Raw genomic sequence first — 19634 nt, 5'->3', positions numbered from 1 at the left:
ATTAAATGTTTTTATTACAGAGTCCTTGGAGAATTTAATGGAAATTAAAATGGTATATCAATTCCTTTGTAGGTTTTGATGATGAAACAGAAAATCAACAATTAAGACTTTATGCAGTTCAGTCTTATCTTACTTTACTAGATATGGAAAATGTGTTCTATCCACAGAGATTTCTTCAAGTTATGAGTTGGGTAAGCAAAGTACATTGACTCACAAATGTTTATAATAATTTTTATAATGACAAATACTAATAATGTATTTCTTCAGAAATCATTTATTTCAGATCTGTTAACTCCTTCAGCTGCTGGTTTTCTTTCCCAGTGGCTATGTTCTATCACTTACCTATTTACTTGTGTATTCATTCTCTCTGCCATCTTACTTGAATAGTCTTTTAAATATGGGTGTTTATTTAGATGCCTGTCTGTGTACAGTGCATTTGTTGTGAATCTATATATGAATATGTGAATACTCATGAAGCTGTGGTATGCTACCTTTCTATTGTTGCATTATCATGTTACCACAAACTTAAAACAATATACATTTTGTTGTCTCACAGTTTCTGTGGGTTAGGAGTTCAGGTATGGCTTAGCTGGGTTTTCTGCTTAAGGCTTTTTAAGGTTGCAATCTAGGTGTCCCTTGGGGCTGCTGTTTCATCTGAAACTTGATTAGTAAAGGATCTGCTTCCAGGTTCACGTGTGGTTGTTGGCAGAAATCAGTTTCTTGTAGCTCTAAGGCTGAAGGTTTGATGTTCAGACTGTTGACTGTTGGCTGCCCTTGGCTCCAAGAGTTGTCCTCAGTTTCTTGCCATGTGGGCCTCCCAACATGGTGGCTTGCTTCATCAAAGTCTGCAAGGGAGATCATCTCTTTGCAAAGTGAGGTTACAATTTTGTAAAGTATAAATTTACATAATCATATACATCCTGTCACCTTCGTATATTCTTTCCTGTGCATGTGAATGAGCATTTCTCTAGGGGGAGATTTGGAGAAGTGCATCTCTGGGTCATAGGATGTTCACACTTTAATATTTTATGGTTTTGTCAAATGTTAGTATGTTAAATTTTACCCAGACTTTTATTTAAGAATTCTTTTCTCATCTATTAGAAAGGTGAAAAGTGGCATAATAAATACCCCTGTACTGTTCATCTAGATTCCCAGTGAATGTTTTTAACCACCTTGCTTTATCTACGTCTCTATATATAGCTGGATCTATGTATATACAGTTTGTTTTGTTGAGCCAGTTTAAATTGAGTTGCAGACATCATAACGCTTCCCCTATAAAAGAATTCAATATAAATCTCCCAAGAGTCACATTCTGCTGCTGCTGCTGCTAAGTCGCTTCAGTTGTGTCTGACTCTGTGCGACCCCATAGACGGCCTCCCACCAGGCTCCCCTGTCCCTGGGATTCTTCAGGCAAGAACATTGGAGTGGGTTGCCATTTCCTTCTCCAATGCAGAAAAGTGAAAGTGGAGTTGCTCAGTCGTGTCTGACTGTTAGCAACCCCATGGACTGCAGCCTACGAGGCTCCTCTGTCCATGGGATTTTCCAGGCAAGAGTACATATTCATATTAATCCAGTTGTCCAAAATAATGTCTCCTATGACTATTTTTCTATTCCTCCTTACCCCATATCCAGTCAAGGTTCACAAATTGCATTTAGTTTTTCTTTTAGCCTCTTTATTTTACAGTGATCCTCAGTTTTTGTTTGTTTGTTTTCATGACATTGTTATTTTTTTTGGATGAATACTGTTGACTTATAGAAAGTTCAGCATTCTGAATTGGACTATATCTGGTTCAGGTAAACATTTTAGCAAAAATACAACATTGCCAATATGTACTTCCCACTACATCGTATCAGGATGTATATAATATCAGTTCCTCCAATTATTGGTGCTTGTTAATTTCTTTGGTTAAGATAGCAATCTTCGTATTCTCTCCATTGTAGAGGTGCAATTTCTTATTACTAATTTAGAACTAATCTGTGAGGTGATTCTGTGAGACTGTGTGAACATCTGTTCTTCAGCTGTCTTTCATCAGTGGTTTTAGCATTGATAATCTTTTCCTAAATTGATTGCTGTATTTGGTAGCCATTTGTATATGTTCATATATTTAGAGTGTTTCTTTTTCTACAGGATACAAATCCTGTACGTGTTTTGTTAGATTTATACTTAGATACAGATGGTCCCTGATTTAAGATAGTTCAGGTTAGGGTTAGGGTTAGGGTTCGGGTTCTGGTGATGCGAAAGTGATACAAATTTAGGAGAAACTTCAAATTCTTTTTTTTAATTGAAGTATAGTTGATTTACAGTATTAATGTTAGTTTCAAGTGTACAGCATATTGATTCTTTTTTTTGCAAATTATATTCCATTAAGGTTATTATAAGATTATGGGTCTAATTTCCTGTACTGTTCAGTACATCCTTGTTGCTTATCTATTTTATACATAGCAGTTTGTATCTCTGAATCCCTTATGCCTAACTTGCTCCTCCCCCCTTCCCTCGTTCCACTGGTAACCACTGGTTTGTTTTTTTTTTTAATTTTTATTTATTGAATATAGTTGATTTACAGTGTGTGTTAATTTCTAGCATACAGCAAAGTGATTCAGTTATACATATACATACATATTCTTTTCCATTTTGATTTATTATAAGATTTTGAATATAGTTCCCAGTGCTATACAGTAGGACATTGTTATTTATCTATTTTATATATAGTAGTTTGTATAGGCTAATCCCAAATTCCTAATTTATATCTCCCCTATCCCCTTCCCTCTTTGATAACCATAAGTTTGTTTTCTCTGTGAGTCTGTTTCTTAGATAAATTGGTTTTTGTCACATTTTAGATTCCACATATAAGTTATATCATATGGTATTTGTCTTTTTCTTTCTCACTTGGTTCACCTAGTATGATAATTTCTAGTTCCATCCATGTTGCTTCAAATAGCATTATTTTATTCTTTTTTATGGCTGAGCAGTATTCCATTGTGTGTGTGTGTGTGTGTGTGTGTGTATGTGTGTGTATACATACACATACACACACACCATATCTTCTTTATCCTTTCAGTATGTTGATGGACATTTAGGTGGCTTCCATATCTTGACTATTGTAAATAGTGCTGCACTGAACATTGGGATGCATGTATCTTTTCAAATTATGGTTTCCTCTGGATATATATGCCCAGGAGTTAAGTTGCTAGATTATATTGGCAGCTCTTTTGTATTTTTTAAAGAAACATCCATACTGTTTTCTATAGTGGCTTCACCAATTTAAATTCCCACCAATCATGTAGAAGAGTTCCCTTGTCTCCACATTCTCTCCAGCATTTGTTTTTTGTAGACTTTTTGAGAATAGTCATTCTCACAGGTGTGAGGTAATATCTCACTGAGGTTTTTGATTTGCTTTTCTCTAATAATTAGTGATGCTGAGCATCTTTTCTTGTGCCTGTTAGCCAGCTTTATGTCTTCTTTGGAAAAATGTCTATTCAGGTCTTCTGCTCATTTTTTCACTGAGTTGTCTTGTTGATACTGAGTTGTATGGATTGTTTGTATATTTTGGAAATTAAGTCCTTGTTGGTTTCATTGTTTGCAAATACTTTCTCCCATTCTGTAGGTTGTCTTTTCATTTTGTTGATGGTTTCCTTTAGTGTGCAAAAGCTTTTAAGTTTAATTAGGTCCCATTTGTTTATTTTTGCCTTAGTAGACAGATCCAAGAAAATATTGTTACAATTTATGTTAAAGAATGTTCTTTTCTAGGAGTTGTATGATTCAGGTCTTACAATTAGATCATTAATCCATTTTGAGTTTATTTTTGTATGTGATGTGAGGAAATGTTATAGTCTTATTGTTTCACATGCAGCAGTCTAGTTTTCCTAGCACCACTTATTGAAGAGACTGTTCCTTTCTCTATCTTAGTCTTGCCTCCTTTTTCATAGATTAGTGGTTTATTTCTGTATTTTGATGTTATACTCTACAGTGTTGCTAAATTCACTTATTAATCTATAATTTTTTTTTTTGTAGATTTCTTGAGACTATGTTAAGAATTTTTGCATTTCTGTTTATGGGGGATGTTCTTTTTTCTTTCCTTTTTTTTGTTTTGTTTTTCTTTTCCTACTCTATTTGGTTTTAGTATCAAGGTCATACTGGCTTCATAGACTGTTAGGGAGTGTTCTTTCCTCTTTTATTTAATGGAAAGATAGGGTGTTGTTTTGTCTTCAAGTGTCTTGAAAATTTCCTGTTGTCCTTCCTGTTACTGATTTTAGTTTGTTGTCAGAGAAAATACTCTTAAGATTTCAGTTCTTTTAAGTCTCTTGAGGTTTATTTTATGGCCTAAGATATAGTCTGTCTTGTTAACTGTTCTATGGGTGCTCGAAAAGTATTCTGCTTATAGTTGGGTGGTGTGTTCTATAGATGTTGATTAAATTCTTTTGGTGATGGTATTGAGACCTGAATAAGTTAGATGTAGAAAAGAGACTGTGTAACATAGATCTTTGTTCCTCAAAGTCTCTGTGTGGATCATCTGTATCAGAATCAGATAGTATTTGTTCAGAATGTGTATTGTAGATCCCCACCACAGACATACTAAATCATATTATCTGGGAGTAGAGTCAGAAATCTGTATTTTTGTGAAACATTTCAGGTGGCTCTTACGCATGCTAGTGTGTGGTAACCACTTATTAAATGGTTATTGGAAAATAGTAACAGAATGTGAAAGTGCTTGTAAAAACCAACATCCAAACTGGAAGTTCAGAAGAAAGCTAACTTGTAAAGATATGATGCTTTATATATTGTTAATAATAAAAATGTGAAAGTCCTTTTTGTATTCACTTCCAGTTCATGTTGTTATTGTTCAGTTGCTTAGTTATATCTGACTCTTTGTGAGCCTATGGACTGTAGCTTGCCAGGCTCCTCTGTCCATGGAATATTCCATGCAAGAATACTGGAGTGGGTTGCCATTTCCTCCTCCCCAATTCATGGTGTAATTTTGACCTAAAATATGCAATTTTATTTTTAATAATTTTTGTACTGTGAGAATATGCTTGCTGCTGCTGCTAAGTCACTTCAGTCGTGTCCGACTCTATGCGACCCCGCAGACGGCAGCCCATTAGGCTTCCCCATCCCTGGGATTCTCCAGGCAAGAATACTGGAGTGGGTTGCCACTTCCTTCTCCAGTGCATGAAAGGAAAAAGTGAAAGTGAAGTCGCTCAGTCGTGTCCGACTCTTAGCGACCTCATGGACTGCAGCCTACCAGGCTCCTTAGTCCATGGATTTTCCAGGTAAGAGTACTGGAGTGGGGTGCCATTGCCTTCTCCAGAGAATATGCTTAGTATAGATTAAATTTACTCTGCAGACACTTTGTTTAGATTTCTGAGTATAATTGCTATCTAACTTGATGTTTGCATATATTCATTACTTTGTTTTACTTACAGGTGTTAGGGGAGTATTCCTATCTCTTAAATAAGGAAACACCAGAGGAAGTTATAACCAAGCTCTACAAGTTACTTATGAATGACTCCATTTCTTCAGAAACAAAAGCCTGGATAATAGCTGCTGTGACCAAGTTGACACCCCAAGCACACTCTTCTAATATAGTTGAGAGATTAATCCAGGAATTTACCACATCTTTGGATACTTGCTTGAGACAGCATGCATTTGAATTAAAACACTTGCATGAGAATGTAAAATTGATGAAGAGCTTACTTCCACTTGATAAGAGTTGTGAAGACATGGTGGTAAGACATCTGCATTCTGTCTTTTTAAGGGTTGCATTGTGTTTAAAAAGAATAATTCTTGCATTTGAGATATATCGATAATGTACCAAAATGTAATTTCTGTAGCACTTAAGATGAAGGTTGGCATTTTTCTCATGTTAGTGTGAGAGAGCATTTGAGAGCTTCTATTCAGTTGTTGTTGTTCAGTCGCTAAGTTGTGTCTGACTCTGCGACCCCATGAACTGCAGCACTCCAGGCTTCCTTGTCCTTCACTGTCTCCCTGAATTTGCTCAAACTCATGTCTATTGAGTGAGTGATGCCATCCAACCATCTCATCCTCTGTTGCCCCCTTCTCCTCTAGTTCAGTAGTGATCCTAAATAGTAAGGAAGACTAATCTGTTCTGGAGAACTGCCGTGGAAGGAGTTTATATTCTGTGACAATCTCTTTTAACATGTAATAATTTGAGAAATTAAAAATTTTATCTCCTTCGAACTTCTCTAATATATCATTTTATTATTACTCTCTTTGAGAATGTAAGAAAAGTTTTTCTCCATTTTATTTTATGGATCTACCATCTAAATCTTTACTACTTTGGAAACTGATCACTCACCTTTCCTTCTCCTACCTGCTTTCAGCACCTGCCCCTTTTAGGCAAAGCACTTAGTTACATTTCACCTAGAGTTCTCCTTCAGATTGGTGTGAATCTGAAAACTTCAAGGAGAAAGTCAGATTTTTCAGATTTTTATGTTAGATGTCATATTCTAGAGGAGAGGATGGGCATTCCCACTAATTACGATTCAGATGGAGATGCAGGTTTGATCTCTGGTGAGGGATATCCCCTGGAGGAGGAAATGTCATTCCCGTATTCTTACCTGAAGAATCCCATGGACAGAGAAACCTGGCTATAGTGGATAGGGTTGCAAAGAGTCGGGCATGACTGAAGTGACTAAGCACATTCATGGCTTGTATTCATTTTGAACCTTTGTTCATTAATTTTTTTCATTAGCTCCTCATGGGCAGAGGCCTTGGTTTAACATTCCTGAGACTGTATGAATACATATGCTATTAAGCTAGTCAGTAACTCTACTTCTCTTTCTATCAGTGAAAGAGAAGGATGATGACATAGCTTCATCTATTTAAGAATCTTATCAAAACAAAACTTTTCCAAATTCAGAGTGTGAATGCCAATTAAATTTTTGAGAATTACCTGCATTTCTAAATTATCTGAGCTGATTGTATATACTTAGCTAAATCAGGAGAAGCAGATTTGTGGTTTCTGAGGTGGTTATTGCTGTATCCTCTTGTGTATCTTGTTTTCCTTTCTCACTTAATTTTCTCTTTTTCTCCTTTTCTTCTTATTCTTTTTTCATCTTTTTATTTCTTTTCATTTAACCTGTCTATTCTTGTACTTTGTTGAAATTAAGTTAATTTTCCACAGATTTGTGAAGAAACATTTCTAGGTAGAAAGGAATCAGTTCAGTTCAGTTTAGTTGTTCAGTTGTGTCTGACGCTTTGTGACCCCATGAACCGCAAACGCCAGGCCTCCCTGTCCATCACCAACTCCTGGAGTCTACCCAAACCCATGTCCATTGAGTCGATGATGCCACCCAACCATCTCGTCCTCTGTTGTCCGTTTCTCCTCCTGCCCTCAATCTTTCCCAGCATCAGGGTCTTTTCCAATGAGTCAGCTCTTCACATCAGGTGGCCAGAGTATTGGAGTTTCAGCTTCAACATCAGTCCTTCCAATGAACACCCAGGACTGATCTCCTTTAGGATGGACTGGTTGGATCTCCTTGCAATCCAAGGGACTTTCAAGAGTCTTCTCCAACATCACAGTTCAAAAGCATCAATTCTTCGGCGCTAAGCTTTCTTTATAGTCCAACTCACATCTATACATGACCACTGGAAAAACCGTAGCCTCGACTAGACAGACCTTTGTTGGCAAAGTAATATCTCTGCTTTTTAATATGCTGTCTAAGTTGGTCGTAACTTTCCTTCCAAGGAGTAAGCGTCTTTTAATTTCATGGCTGCAGTCACCATCTGCAGTGATTTTTAAGCCCAGAAAAATAAAGTCAGCCATTGTTTCTACTGTTTCCCCATCTATTTGCCATAAAGTGATGAGACTGGATGCCATGATCTTAGTTTTCTAAATGTTGAGTTTTAAGCCAACTTTTTCACTCTCCTCTTTCACTTTCATGAAGAGACTCTTTAGTTCTTTTTCACTTTCTACCATAAGGGTGGTGTCATCTGCATATCTGAGGTTATTGATATTTTTCCCTTCAGTCTTGATTCCAGCTTGTGCTTCTTCCAGCCCAGCATTTCTCATGATGTACTCTGCATATAAGTTAAATAAGCAGGGTGACAATATACAGCCTTGATGTACTCCTTTTCCTATTTGGAACCAGTCTGTTGTTCCATGTCCAGTTCTGTTGCTATTGAACTGTTGCCGTTGAAAGGAATAAGATAGTGAAATCAGTGTGGGAGGCTGGATAACAGCCCTCCGCAAGACATTCACATCTCAATCCCTGGAGCCTGTACGTATGTGTGTGTGTGCTAAGTCACTTCAGTTGTGTCTGACTCTGCAACCTCATGGACTGTAGCCCACCAGGCTCCTCTGTCCATGGAATTCTCCAGGCAAGAATTCTGGAGTGGGTTGTCATGCCCTACTCCAGGGCATCTTCCTGACCCAGGGATCAAACCCATGTCCCTTACAACTCCATTCTCAGATGGGTTCTTTACCACTAGTGCCACCTGAGAAGCCCAGAGCCTGTGCATATGTTACTTTATGTGCTAAAAGGGACTTTGTAGGTTTGATTAAGAATTTTGTAATGGGGAGATTAACGTGGATTATCTGAGTAGGCATGATACAATCATGAAGAGAGGAGAAGGCAAAGTAACAATAGAAGCAGAGATTGGAGTGATATACCCGTAAGCCGAGGAATGCCTCTATAAAGAGACAAGGAACCTGTTCTCTCCTGGAGCCTCCAGAAGGAGCTAGCCTTTTCCACCACCTTGTTTTTAGCCCCCAGCAGGAGGAAACTAATGAAGACAGTATAGTGCATAGTGTATATGTCTTCTCCTCTAGTAAGTTACAAGTCTCATGAGGGCAGGTCTTGTGTCTTCCCTTTTCTGAATAATTAGCATCCAACATGATTCTTTAATATATTGGATGCTCAAAAATGTATTCTGTAGTGCAGTGAATTAATAATAAGTACAAATGACTTATATTGTTAGATTCTTAGAGCTGAGGGATTTGATGTTTTAAAAAGCTAGAGAGTTGAGTAGCAATTTAGAATTGAAGTTCTATTTTTCACTTAAAAATTATTTTTAGGAAATGTGGGCTAAAATTACTTATATGATTGTGCAGTTTACTATGTAGGCTCGGTGTTTTAATTCCTAATTTTTGCTTTACTTAGGTAGATGCTTCCTTATCTTTTCTGGATGGTTTTGTGGCTGAAGAACTAACACAGGGGGCAGCGCCTTACAAACCTCACCACCAACGGCAGGAGGAAAAGCTTTCTCAGGAAAAAGGTAATTTTTCATGAGTTTATAATAAGTTACATTGTAGGGACATCACTTTTTCATGCAGTTGATATCATAGTCATGTAAGTATATAACTGAGAAGATTTATTATTCCGCTTTAAATCTGCTTGTGACTTGTTCACCCTGGCCTTATTTGGGGTAAACAGAAAAAAAAAAAAAAGAGGGGTTCCAAAAGTCATAGGTTTCATGTACATAAGTGCCTCAGATCATCCTATAATTTTAAGAACTTGAAGGTAGAATTATCATTTTGGTCACTGTACTAAAGGGCTGACAGATGTTCCTGTGAGCATACCTGCAGAAAAGCTTCAGAAAAAAAATGGTTACTGGTTACTATGGACTAGTGAGTTTCATTTTCATTCTGAACAATCTTGTATATCTAATCAGTGAGTTTAGTAATAGCTAAGAAAGGAAATAATAACTTTATATTTTAAAAATGTAGGATATCAGGGAAAGACCTCTCATGATTTTAGTCAAGAGGAGATTATAGAAATATTTGATGGTAGATGGGATATGAATAAAGGGAGACCATTGACATATATATAGGAATTCAGAATGTTAATACTAAAAAGTTTAATGCTAAAAGGTCCTTTTTTGTTCTACTGCTGCTGCTGCTAAGTTACTTCAGTCGTGTCCGACTCTGTGCAACCCCATAGATGGCAGCCCACCAGCCTCCCCTGTCCCTGGGATTTTCCAGGCAAGAACACTGGAGTGAGTTGCCCTTTCCTTCTCCAGTGCGTGAAAGTGAAAAGTGAAGGTGAAGTTGCTTAGCCGTGTCCAACTCTTAGCAACCCCATGGACTGCAGCCTACCAGGCGCCTCCATCCATGGGATTTTCCAGGCAAGAGTAGGGGTGGAGTGGGGTGTCTTTGCCTTCTATTCATTCTTTAATGATTTTTTTGAGTACTTATTAATTCAGGCTCTGTGCTAGGCATATAAGTTCAAGTAAATGGATGATCCTACGATAAAACCAAAAAGTATAAACATCTATATAATCGACTTGATGGTATTTTTTTGCAGAAGTAGAAATATTTTCTCTTTTAAGGTTTCAGTTCAGTTCAGTTGCTCAGTCGTGTCCGACTCTTTGTGACCCCATGAACCGCAGCACGCCAGGCCTCCCTGTCCATCACCAACTCCTGGAGTCTACCCAAACCCATGTCCATTGAGTTGGTGATGCCATCCAACCATCTCGTCCTCTGTCGTCCCCTTCTCTTCCTGCCCCCAATCCCTCCCAGCATCAGAGTGTTTTCCAGTGAGTCAGCTCTTCGCATCAGGTGGCCAAAGTATTGGAATTTCAGCTTCAACATCAGTCCTTCCAATGAACACCCAGGACTGATCTCCTTTAGGATGGACTGGTTGGATCTCCTTGCAGTCCAGGGGTCTCTCAAGAGTCTTCTCCAACACCACAGTTCAAAACCATCAATTCTTCAGTGCTCAGCTCTCTTTATAGTTTAATACATTATTTTGTACAGTGATACCTAATAGTGTAGAAAGTTCAATTTTCCGTCAAAGGATAATCAGTTTCCTTCTTATTTAACCCTCATATATTGATAGAATATATAGAGGGGGAAATTAAAATTTTAAATTATAATTCCCCAACCTCTGACTCTAGTGTATGTCTTATGATATCCAAGGTACAGAGTGAAAAATGCAGAGTTCCAGAGTGGGAGACATGGTCCAGTTGCCATATTTCCTTATTTTCAAATGTTTGGGGGTTATAAGTTGCTCTTTTTTTTTTTTTTTGGCTGTGCCTTATGGCATAGGGGATCATAGTTCCCCATCAGGAATTGAATTTGTGCTCCCTGCAGCAGAAGCGCACAGCCCTAGCCACTGGACCACCAGGAATTCCCCATCAGTTGCTGTTATTACTGCAATTCAAGGCTAGAATAGGGAAGGGAAGGTAGGACAAGGGGCCTAATTTCTGGCACTCCCTGACTTCTTTCTTAAAATAAGTTAAGTGGCTGAGACAAATATAATAGCCCTGAAACTCCTCAAGCTAGTATATTAATTTGCCAAGTAACATTTTTAGTCATAGATTCATTATTATAAATGGAGTTAAACTGTCAAATTAGGCTCTTCCTCTCTCCTTCCAAATCTATTTCTTACAAGTTCCCTAAGGTAGAATTGAAATTTCATGAGCCTAGACTGTCTGTTCCATCATGGAAAGGGAATCAGTTACAAGACAGGACATAGTAAGTGCTTTAGTAAGTACTTGAAGGTAAGTTATAAAATCATGCATCTTAATGATTTGATGGCAATGACAGGAAGTAAAAAGCTGGTGAAAAATAGGTATTTTCAGCCTAAAAAGTTGTTAATTCTGGAATCTTTCAAGTGTCAGTTGGTTCTGATACTGATCTTGTTTGAAATTTTTATAAATAATTTATAGTTAAATGTCACTTTTATGAGGGATACAGTACTTCACTCTCTGGGGTAGAAAAATGCCAAGCATGTTAACAACAAATTTCAGGAAAATATTGTAAGATACTAAGAATTGGCAAAAATAGGTGGGATAGTGAGGAACAAACTTACTACCAGTTTATACCCAAGAGAAACATTGAAGAATCAGTGTGGATTATTCTGTTAAAAAAAAAAAAAGATAATGGCATCCAGTCCTATCACTTCATAGCAAATAGATGGGAAAAAAAGTGGAAGCAGTGATTTTATTTTCTTGAACTCCAAAATCACTGTGGACAGTGACTGCAGCCATGAAATTAAAAGACACTTGCTCCTTGGAAGGAAAGCTATGATAAACCTACATGACATATTAAAAAGCAGAGATATCACTTTGCCAACAAAGGTCCATGTAGTCAAAGCTATGGTTTTTCCAGTAGTCCTGTACAGATATAAGAGTTGGACCTTAAAGAAAGCTGAGCACTGAAGAATTGATGGTTTTGAATTGTGCTGGAGAAGACTCTTGAGAGTCCCCTGGACAGCAAGGAGATCAAACCAGTCAATCCTAAAAGAATTCTACCCTGAATATTCATTGGAAGGACTGATGCTGAAGCTCCAATACTTTGACCATCTGGTGTGAAAAGCTGAGTCATTGGAAAAGACTCTGATGCTGGAAAAGATTGATGATAAAAGGAGAAGGGGGCAGGAGAAGATGTGCTGGTTAGAGAGCATCGCCGACTCAAGAGTTTGAGCAAACTCCAGGAGATAGTGGAGGACAAGGAAGCCTGTGTGCTGCATGCGGTCCGTGGGGTCAGAAAGAGTTGGACACCACTTAATAACTGAACAGCAGCAGCAACAACTCCTGTCTACAAACTTAAGGATTTTTGAAAACCACATCAAGTTGAGACTGTTGGTCTCTCAAAAAATAAAATTAATAAGAGCTGGGGGTAGTCAGAGAAGTATAGCCAAATGATCAAGGTATAAAAGAACTGTAGTACAAGATTAGATAAAGAAGAAATGTGCATATAGTCAAGGCCTCTAAAGTTGTGAAGGATACAAACAAGTTAAATACTGAATTACTTATGCCCAGGATAGTTTATATTTTAATTTCTCACCTGGATTTTTCTTGGTAGCTCCCAACTCCCAAGGACTCTCTCTGCTTCTGGCTCATGCTTTGTCTTCTGTATGAATTGCCCTTCATCTGGCTAACTTCTACATATCCGTTAACTTTCAGATCAGCCATCTTCTGTCTTCTCCTGACTCTCTGTATAGCATTATTCTCTTCCTGCTCCTCAGTTTGCACATATTCATCTAGTTAACTCTCTCCAATTTTTGTCTCTCTAGTCATTTATCTCTGTAAGAATCTTGAGAAATTTCACTTAGTGAAAATAATGTGGTTTGAATGTTATTCTCAATGTTAAGCCTTTCTCAGCCTTTCTTAGATGACAGTCTTTAATTCTTCTGTATCACAATCAGAATTTTATCTCACTATTCTCCAGATATTGTCCTCTTTCATGTCTAGTCTTTTCTGCCTCTAATTTTGAATTCTTTCTGGTCTTTGCTTAAACTTCTTATCTTGATGTGCTCTTTGTCTTAAACTCTTGAAACATTTCTTGAGATCTATTACTGAAGTGTCAGTGCAGAGGCTGGATGGCTGACTGTCACAGATGCTATTTAAAAGAGGCCAATATGGGATAGAAGGTTAAACCAAATGATTTGAAAGCTTAAAATGAGAGGATATTATAGCTGAAAAGGACCTTAGAATGACTTAGACAAGTGGTTTCCAAACGTGATTAAGAATCAGAATCACAGAGTTCTGAAAAAATGATACAGATTTTTGAGTCTTACTCCTATATCTTTTGTATCTGTGTCTCTGAAAGCCTGGTTGTGGGTATAAAAAGATTTGTAAATTCTGTGAAGTCAGCTTATTCTTGGTTATCTTGGAAACTGCTGATGTTCACTTTACAGACAAAAGAAAGTTCTATTTCACAATCTATTTAACACCCAACCTACATCAAGAACTGGTTATTATTAATAAGCCCATTATTTTTTTCTACTGAGAAGTAGTTCTCTTCTATATCTTTCATTTAGCTAACAAACAGGCTGATTTATTTATTAGACTTTAGGTGGTGTTCCTTTGAAGGAGACAGTGTGTAATATGATTGAGGGTGTAGTTCTGGAACCAGAGTATCTGATGTTGTCTGCCTCTTCCATTTCTTGTCTTGGTACTCTTGGGTGTCTTCATTGTAGGCTCTTGACTACAGTTTCCTCATTTGTAAAAGAGGATAATAATTGCAGAAGTTTACATTTTATTTTCTGAGATACTTTTTATTATTTAAGAAAGTCTTTAATGGCAAACCACTCTGGTATTCTTGCCTGGAAAATCCGATGGATGGAGGAGCTTGGCAGTCTACAGACCATGGATCGCAAAGAGTCAGACACAACTGAGCAACTTCACTTTGTATTGTAAATAGTCAATCCAAAGAGATAATGTGCCATTTAGGATTAAATTTAGTTAAATAGCATATTAGAAAACGGGGCCTTATGCAAGGCACAGGGTATTGCTTTTTCCCATTAAAGAAATCTGGAAGTAGGCAGCCTAGTATCGATGATGGCTTTATGAACATAAAAGAGGAAGGAAGAGAGGAAGTTTTTTTTCTTCCAGGAGGATTCCTTCCAGAAGTTGTGCACAAAATGTGCACATAATTTCATTGGTCAGAATTCAGTCACATGGTAGAAGAGTCTGGAAATGTTATCTCTTTTCTGGGTGGCTATTTACCTAGTTAAGAATGGGAGGTTCTAGAACTTACAAAGAAGAGGAGAGTGGATATCAATATGTGCTCTACCACAATCACAATATGAATTTTGTGGCTCTGGATGAATCATTTGGGTATACAGACTCAAAGAAATCTGAACCTGGGTAAACCTTGTTCTTTGTCAGTAAGGGAGATTTTACATTGAGGGTCCCATCAGATCAGTTGGTACAGGAATGTGCCTAAGAGCATTTTGTGAAACAAAAACACAGTGAGATCTTCGTTCATAGTTCATTAAACATTTTTGCATGAGAAGAGCAACTTTTCAGTAGACCTGACTTATCAGTTGTCTTTCCTGGTTGAATTGTTTTTAGCTTTGAAGGGAGGTAAAAAAATGAAAGACTGTTTGTCTTTGATAAATTAATTGTGTGAAAACTGTAGTAGAGATTCAATAAATAATAGCTGCTTTGTTATTATTACTATAAATATTTGATTAGATTATTTCCCAAGCCTTTTCCAGTTTAAAAATTGTCACTGAATCCTAGCATTGTTATTTTATTTCAGTATTAAATGGTGCCTTTGATAATTTTTGCCTTTTTTTCATAATTTTTGCTTTGTTTTAAATATGAACCTCTGTTTTTGTTTTAAAATTCTAGTTCTCAATTTTGAACCATATGGACTCTCTTTTTCTTCATCTGGCTTCACTGGACGACAGTCTCCTGCTGGCATTTCTCTTGGTTCAGATGTATCTGGGAATAGTACAGAGACTGGACTAAAAGAGTAAGTCCCTTTCTTATTAAAATTGAGAACATGGGCGTGTTTAAATGTCTTTAAATGTTGAAGGATTCCTGAAAGCTAAATTCTGCATGGGTTGTTGTTTCTATTTATTGCTTTCAAAGTACTGATAGTGTACAGCTTGTCGTTATACTTTAAGAGAGCTTGCTTCCAAGACAGTATAGAAAGTATACATACTTTGTGTGTGTTATTACTATATATTGTGTATGCACACACACATTTTTAAAGTGGTGTATCAGAACTTATATACCCAGGTGAGTATTCAACATATCATTCCACATTCCTCATAATCTACTTCTTAAAACCATCTCATTGGAAATTGACAAATACATAGATGAACGTAAAATCAGGTGACAGACTTTACTTGAGAAAGCTGTATATTTTGTTCAGAATGCTTTCAGAGCCTCTTTACAGCCACCTTGAAATTTGGTGATATATTTGTCTAAACATCTAAACATGGAACCAGATCTCCATCCTTTTAGGTAATTTTTATTTTTGAAATATGAATAAATTAGAAATTATGATCAAGTTAATAAAATGAGATAATGTATGCAAAGTGCCTTGTACAACCCAATACATAATAAGTGATTGATAAATGGTAGCTAATATAATTAATAATTGTCATTGCTGTCAGTATTGTTATTAACTAAAAGCTGAATTTACTACATAAAAGTAGTAGTCAATCTGGATAACTGATCAGTATACTAATGTGACATAAAATAATGAAAATAGCATTCTTGTTTGTGAAGGAGCGTCTTCTAAAAGAATTCGGAAATATTTTGTATAATGGCAGCATTGTTGAAATAAATGATAAAATCTCATATGAACAATGACATTTGAACTGACTCAGTGACCTTATTTTATGTTCATCTTTTTATTTGTCAGCCTTCCGTGAGATGGTTATAAGAAGGATTTATCAGAAGAATGACAGAATATGAGAAACATAGAATGATACACTGAGTGAAATGGCATACGTTCAAAACCTCTTTCCTAGCCTTTTTTTCCCCTGCTCTGTTGACACCCTTTTCCTTCCCAGACATTTAATGTCAGCATTACAAGCATGGGGTGCAGATACGGTCCATGAACATATAATGGTGGTGGTGGTGATAGCATTTAAGTACTTTAGACAGGGAATAGAGAGGCAAGGCAAGGAGAAACAGAAAACCCAAACCCTCCCAATCCAGGGAGGAAACGTAGTCCCTTTATTGAACAACAGATGATAGCATCTGCTTTTTTAGTATTGGAACTAGGCTCTGGGGGACTTGATAGGACCTTGTGAATCCTATATGTGTACATGTACCACACTCAGAGAAAAGACATTTGGGAAAGCTGCTAAGGAGTTATACATATGCCATATTATCATGAAATGCAGTGTGAGGGATGAATTTAAAATTTCTATCTAAAAAGGACCACAGCTCACACATTATTTCAGATTAGGAACCTGTGTGGTAATTGGCAAGGTGCATCAGCTTTAGAGAGGAGATGATGGTTCTTTTTCAGTCTCTGGCAAGCTGAGAATAAAGTGAAGTGAAAGTGAAGTTGCTCAGTTGTGTCCGACTCTTTGCGACCCCATGGACTGTAGCCCACCAGGTTCCACTGTCCATGGGATTTTCCAGGCAAGAATACTGGAGTGGGGTGCCATTTCCTTCTCCATGAGATCTTCCCGACCCAGGGATTGAACCCGGGTCTCCTGCATTGTAGGCAGACGCTTTACCGTCTGAACCAGAATAAAGTATAGCAAGCCAATTTAGAATTTCTTACCTTAAGTCCTATTGTAAAGCAGCACCCTAGCTCGAATGGGAATTTCTGGAGCTCAAAGTATATTCCCAGTCTTTGAATGTTGAGTGAGTGAGTGAAAGTCGCTCAGTTGTGTCCAGCTCTTTTTGACCCCATGAACTCTACAGTCCATGGAATTCTCCAGGCCAGAATACTGGAGTGGGTAGCCTTTCCCTTCTCCAGGGGATCTTCCCACACCAAGGATCGAACCCAGGTCTTCTACTTTGCAGGTGTATTCATTACCAGCTGAGCCACCAGGGAAGCCCAAGAATACTGGAGTGGGTAGCCTATTCCTTCTTCTGAGGATCTTTCTGACCCAGGAATCAAACCAGGGTCTCCTGCATTGCAGGCAGATTCTTTACCAGCTGAGGTACCAGGGAAGCCCCTTTTGAGGATTGCTTCATTGGGCTTCACTGGTGGCTCAGATTGTAAAGGATCCAGCTGCAGTGTGAGAGACCTGGATTTGATCCCTGGGTTGAGAAGATCACCTGAAGAAGGCAACAGCTACCCACTCCGGTATTCTTGCCTGGAGAATTCCATGGACAGAGGAGCCTGGCAGGCAGCAGTTTTGAAGATTGTTTGGCCATAATTTACATCTGTGTTTGCATGGCCTGATTAAAAATAGCACAAAGGTATACCATGTATTATATTAACATTATTATTGTCAAAGTCCAGGCAAAGATGACTCATGTTTAAAATTTTTTTACAATGTTTCATGTCAGAAAGAAGCATATTTTGTGTGTGAAATGGCTTTGTGCTGCTCTCATATGCTTCCTATTTAGACTTTCTATATGTAATGTGTGATAGTGAAAATTTCTGTGGCTCAGATCATGAACTCCTTATTGCCAAATTCAGACTTAAATTGAAGAAATAGGGAAAACCACTAGATCATTCAGGTATGACCTAAATCAAATCCCTTATGATTATATAGTGTAAATGAGAAATAGATTTAAGGGACTTGATCTGATCGATAGAGTGCCTGATGAACTAAGGACAGAGGTTTGTGACATTGTACAGGAGACAGGGATCAAGACCATCCCCATGGAAAAGGAATGTAAAAAAGCAAAATGGCTGTCTGGGGAGGCCTTACAAATAGCTGTGAAAAGAAGAGAGGCGAAAAGCAAAGGAGAAAAGGAAAGATAAGCATCTGAATGCAGAGTCCCAAAGAATAACAAGGAGAGATAAGAAAGCCTTCCTCAGTGATCAGTGCAAAGAAATAGAGGAAGACAACAGAATGGGAAAGACTAGATATCTCTTCAAGAAAATTAGAGATACCAAGGGAACATTTCATGCAAAGAGGGGCTCGATAAAGGACAGAAATGGTATGGACCTAACAGAAGCAGAAGATATTAAGAAGAGGTGGCAAGAATACAAAGAAGAACAGTACAAAAAAGATCTTCACGACCCAGATAATCACGATGGTGTGATCACTCACCTAGAGCCAGACATCTTGGAATGTGAAGTCAAGTGGGCCTTAGGAAGCATCACTACAAACAAAGCTAGTGGAGGTGATGGAATTCCAGTTGAGCTGTTTCAAATCCTGAAAGATGATGCTGTGAAAGTGCTGTACTCAATATGTCAGCAAATTTGGAAAACTCAGCAGTGGCCACAGGACTGGAAAAGGTCAGTTTTCATTCCAATCCCAAAGAAAGGCAATACCAAAGAATGCTCAAACTACCACACAATCGCAGTTATCTCACACGCTAGTAAAGTAATGCTCAAAATTCTCCAAGCCAGGCTTCAGCAATACGTGAACCATGAACTTCCTGATGTTCAAGCTGGTTTTAGAAAACCAAAGATCAAATTGCCATCTGCTGGATCATCGAAAATGCAAGAGAGTTCTAGAAAAACATTTATTTCTGCTTTATTGATTATGCTAAAGCCTTTGACTGGGTGGATCACAATAAACTGTGGAAAATTCTGAAAGAGATGGGAATACCAGACCACCTGACCTTCCTCTTGAGAGATCTGTATCCAGGTCAGGAAGCAACAGTTAGAACTGAACATGGAACAACAGACTGGTTCCAAATAGGAAAAGGAGTACGTCAAGGCTGTATATTGTCACCCTGCTTATATAACTTATATGCAGAGTACATCATGAGAAATGCTGGGCTGGAAGAAGCACAAGCTGGAATCAAGACTGCCGGGAAAAATATCAATCATCTTAGATATGCAGATGACACCACCCTCATGGCAGAAAGTGAAGAGGAGCTAAAAAGCCTCTAAATGAAAGTGAAAGAGGAGAGTGAAAAAGTTGTCTTAAAGCTCAACATTCAGAAAATGAAGATCATGGCATCTGGTCCCATCACTTCATGGGAAATAGATGGGGAAACAGTGGGAACAGTGTCAGACTTTATCTTTTTGGGCTCCAAAATCACTGCAGATGGTGACTGCAGCCATGAAATTAAAAGACGCTTACCCCTTGGAAGGATAGTTACGACCAACCTGGATAGCATATTAAAAAGCAGAGACATTACTTTGCTAACAAAGGTCCGTCTAGTCAAGGCTATGGTTTTTCCAGTAGTCATGTATGGATGTGAGAATTGGACTGTGAAGAAAGCTGAGTGCAGAAGAATTGATGCTTTTGAACTGTGGTGTTGGAGAAGACTCTTGAGGGTCCCTTGGACTGCAAGGAGATCCAACCAGTCCATTCTAAAGGAGATCAGCCCTGAGTGT

The 19634-nt window shown here is 37.9% G+C and overlaps 1 protein-coding gene across 1 annotated transcript in view; it reads left to right on the top strand.

The window, feature by feature from the left end:
* The window catches only part of AP4E1 (adaptor related protein complex 4 subunit epsilon 1), a 70413-nt gene that overhangs the window by 35656 nt on the left and 15123 nt on the right, over positions 1 to 19634 (top strand). Inside the window, exons 13-16 of the mRNA XM_069596534.1 lie at positions 73 to 191; positions 5422 to 5724; positions 9121 to 9235; positions 15044 to 15167. Of these exons, the coding sequence (XP_069452635.1) occupies positions 73 to 191; positions 5422 to 5724; positions 9121 to 9235; positions 15044 to 15167 (661 nt within the window). The remainder of the gene's footprint in view (positions 1 to 72; positions 192 to 5421; positions 5725 to 9120; positions 9236 to 15043; positions 15168 to 19634) is intronic.

The sequence above is a fragment of the Ovis canadensis genome, chromosome 7 (genome assembly GCF_042477335.2).
Source record: "Ovis canadensis isolate MfBH-ARS-UI-01 breed Bighorn chromosome 7, ARS-UI_OviCan_v2, whole genome shotgun sequence".
Lineage (NCBI taxonomy): Eukaryota > Metazoa > Chordata > Mammalia > Artiodactyla > Bovidae > Ovis > Ovis canadensis.
This window is presented reverse-complemented; position numbering and strand designations above follow the sequence as displayed.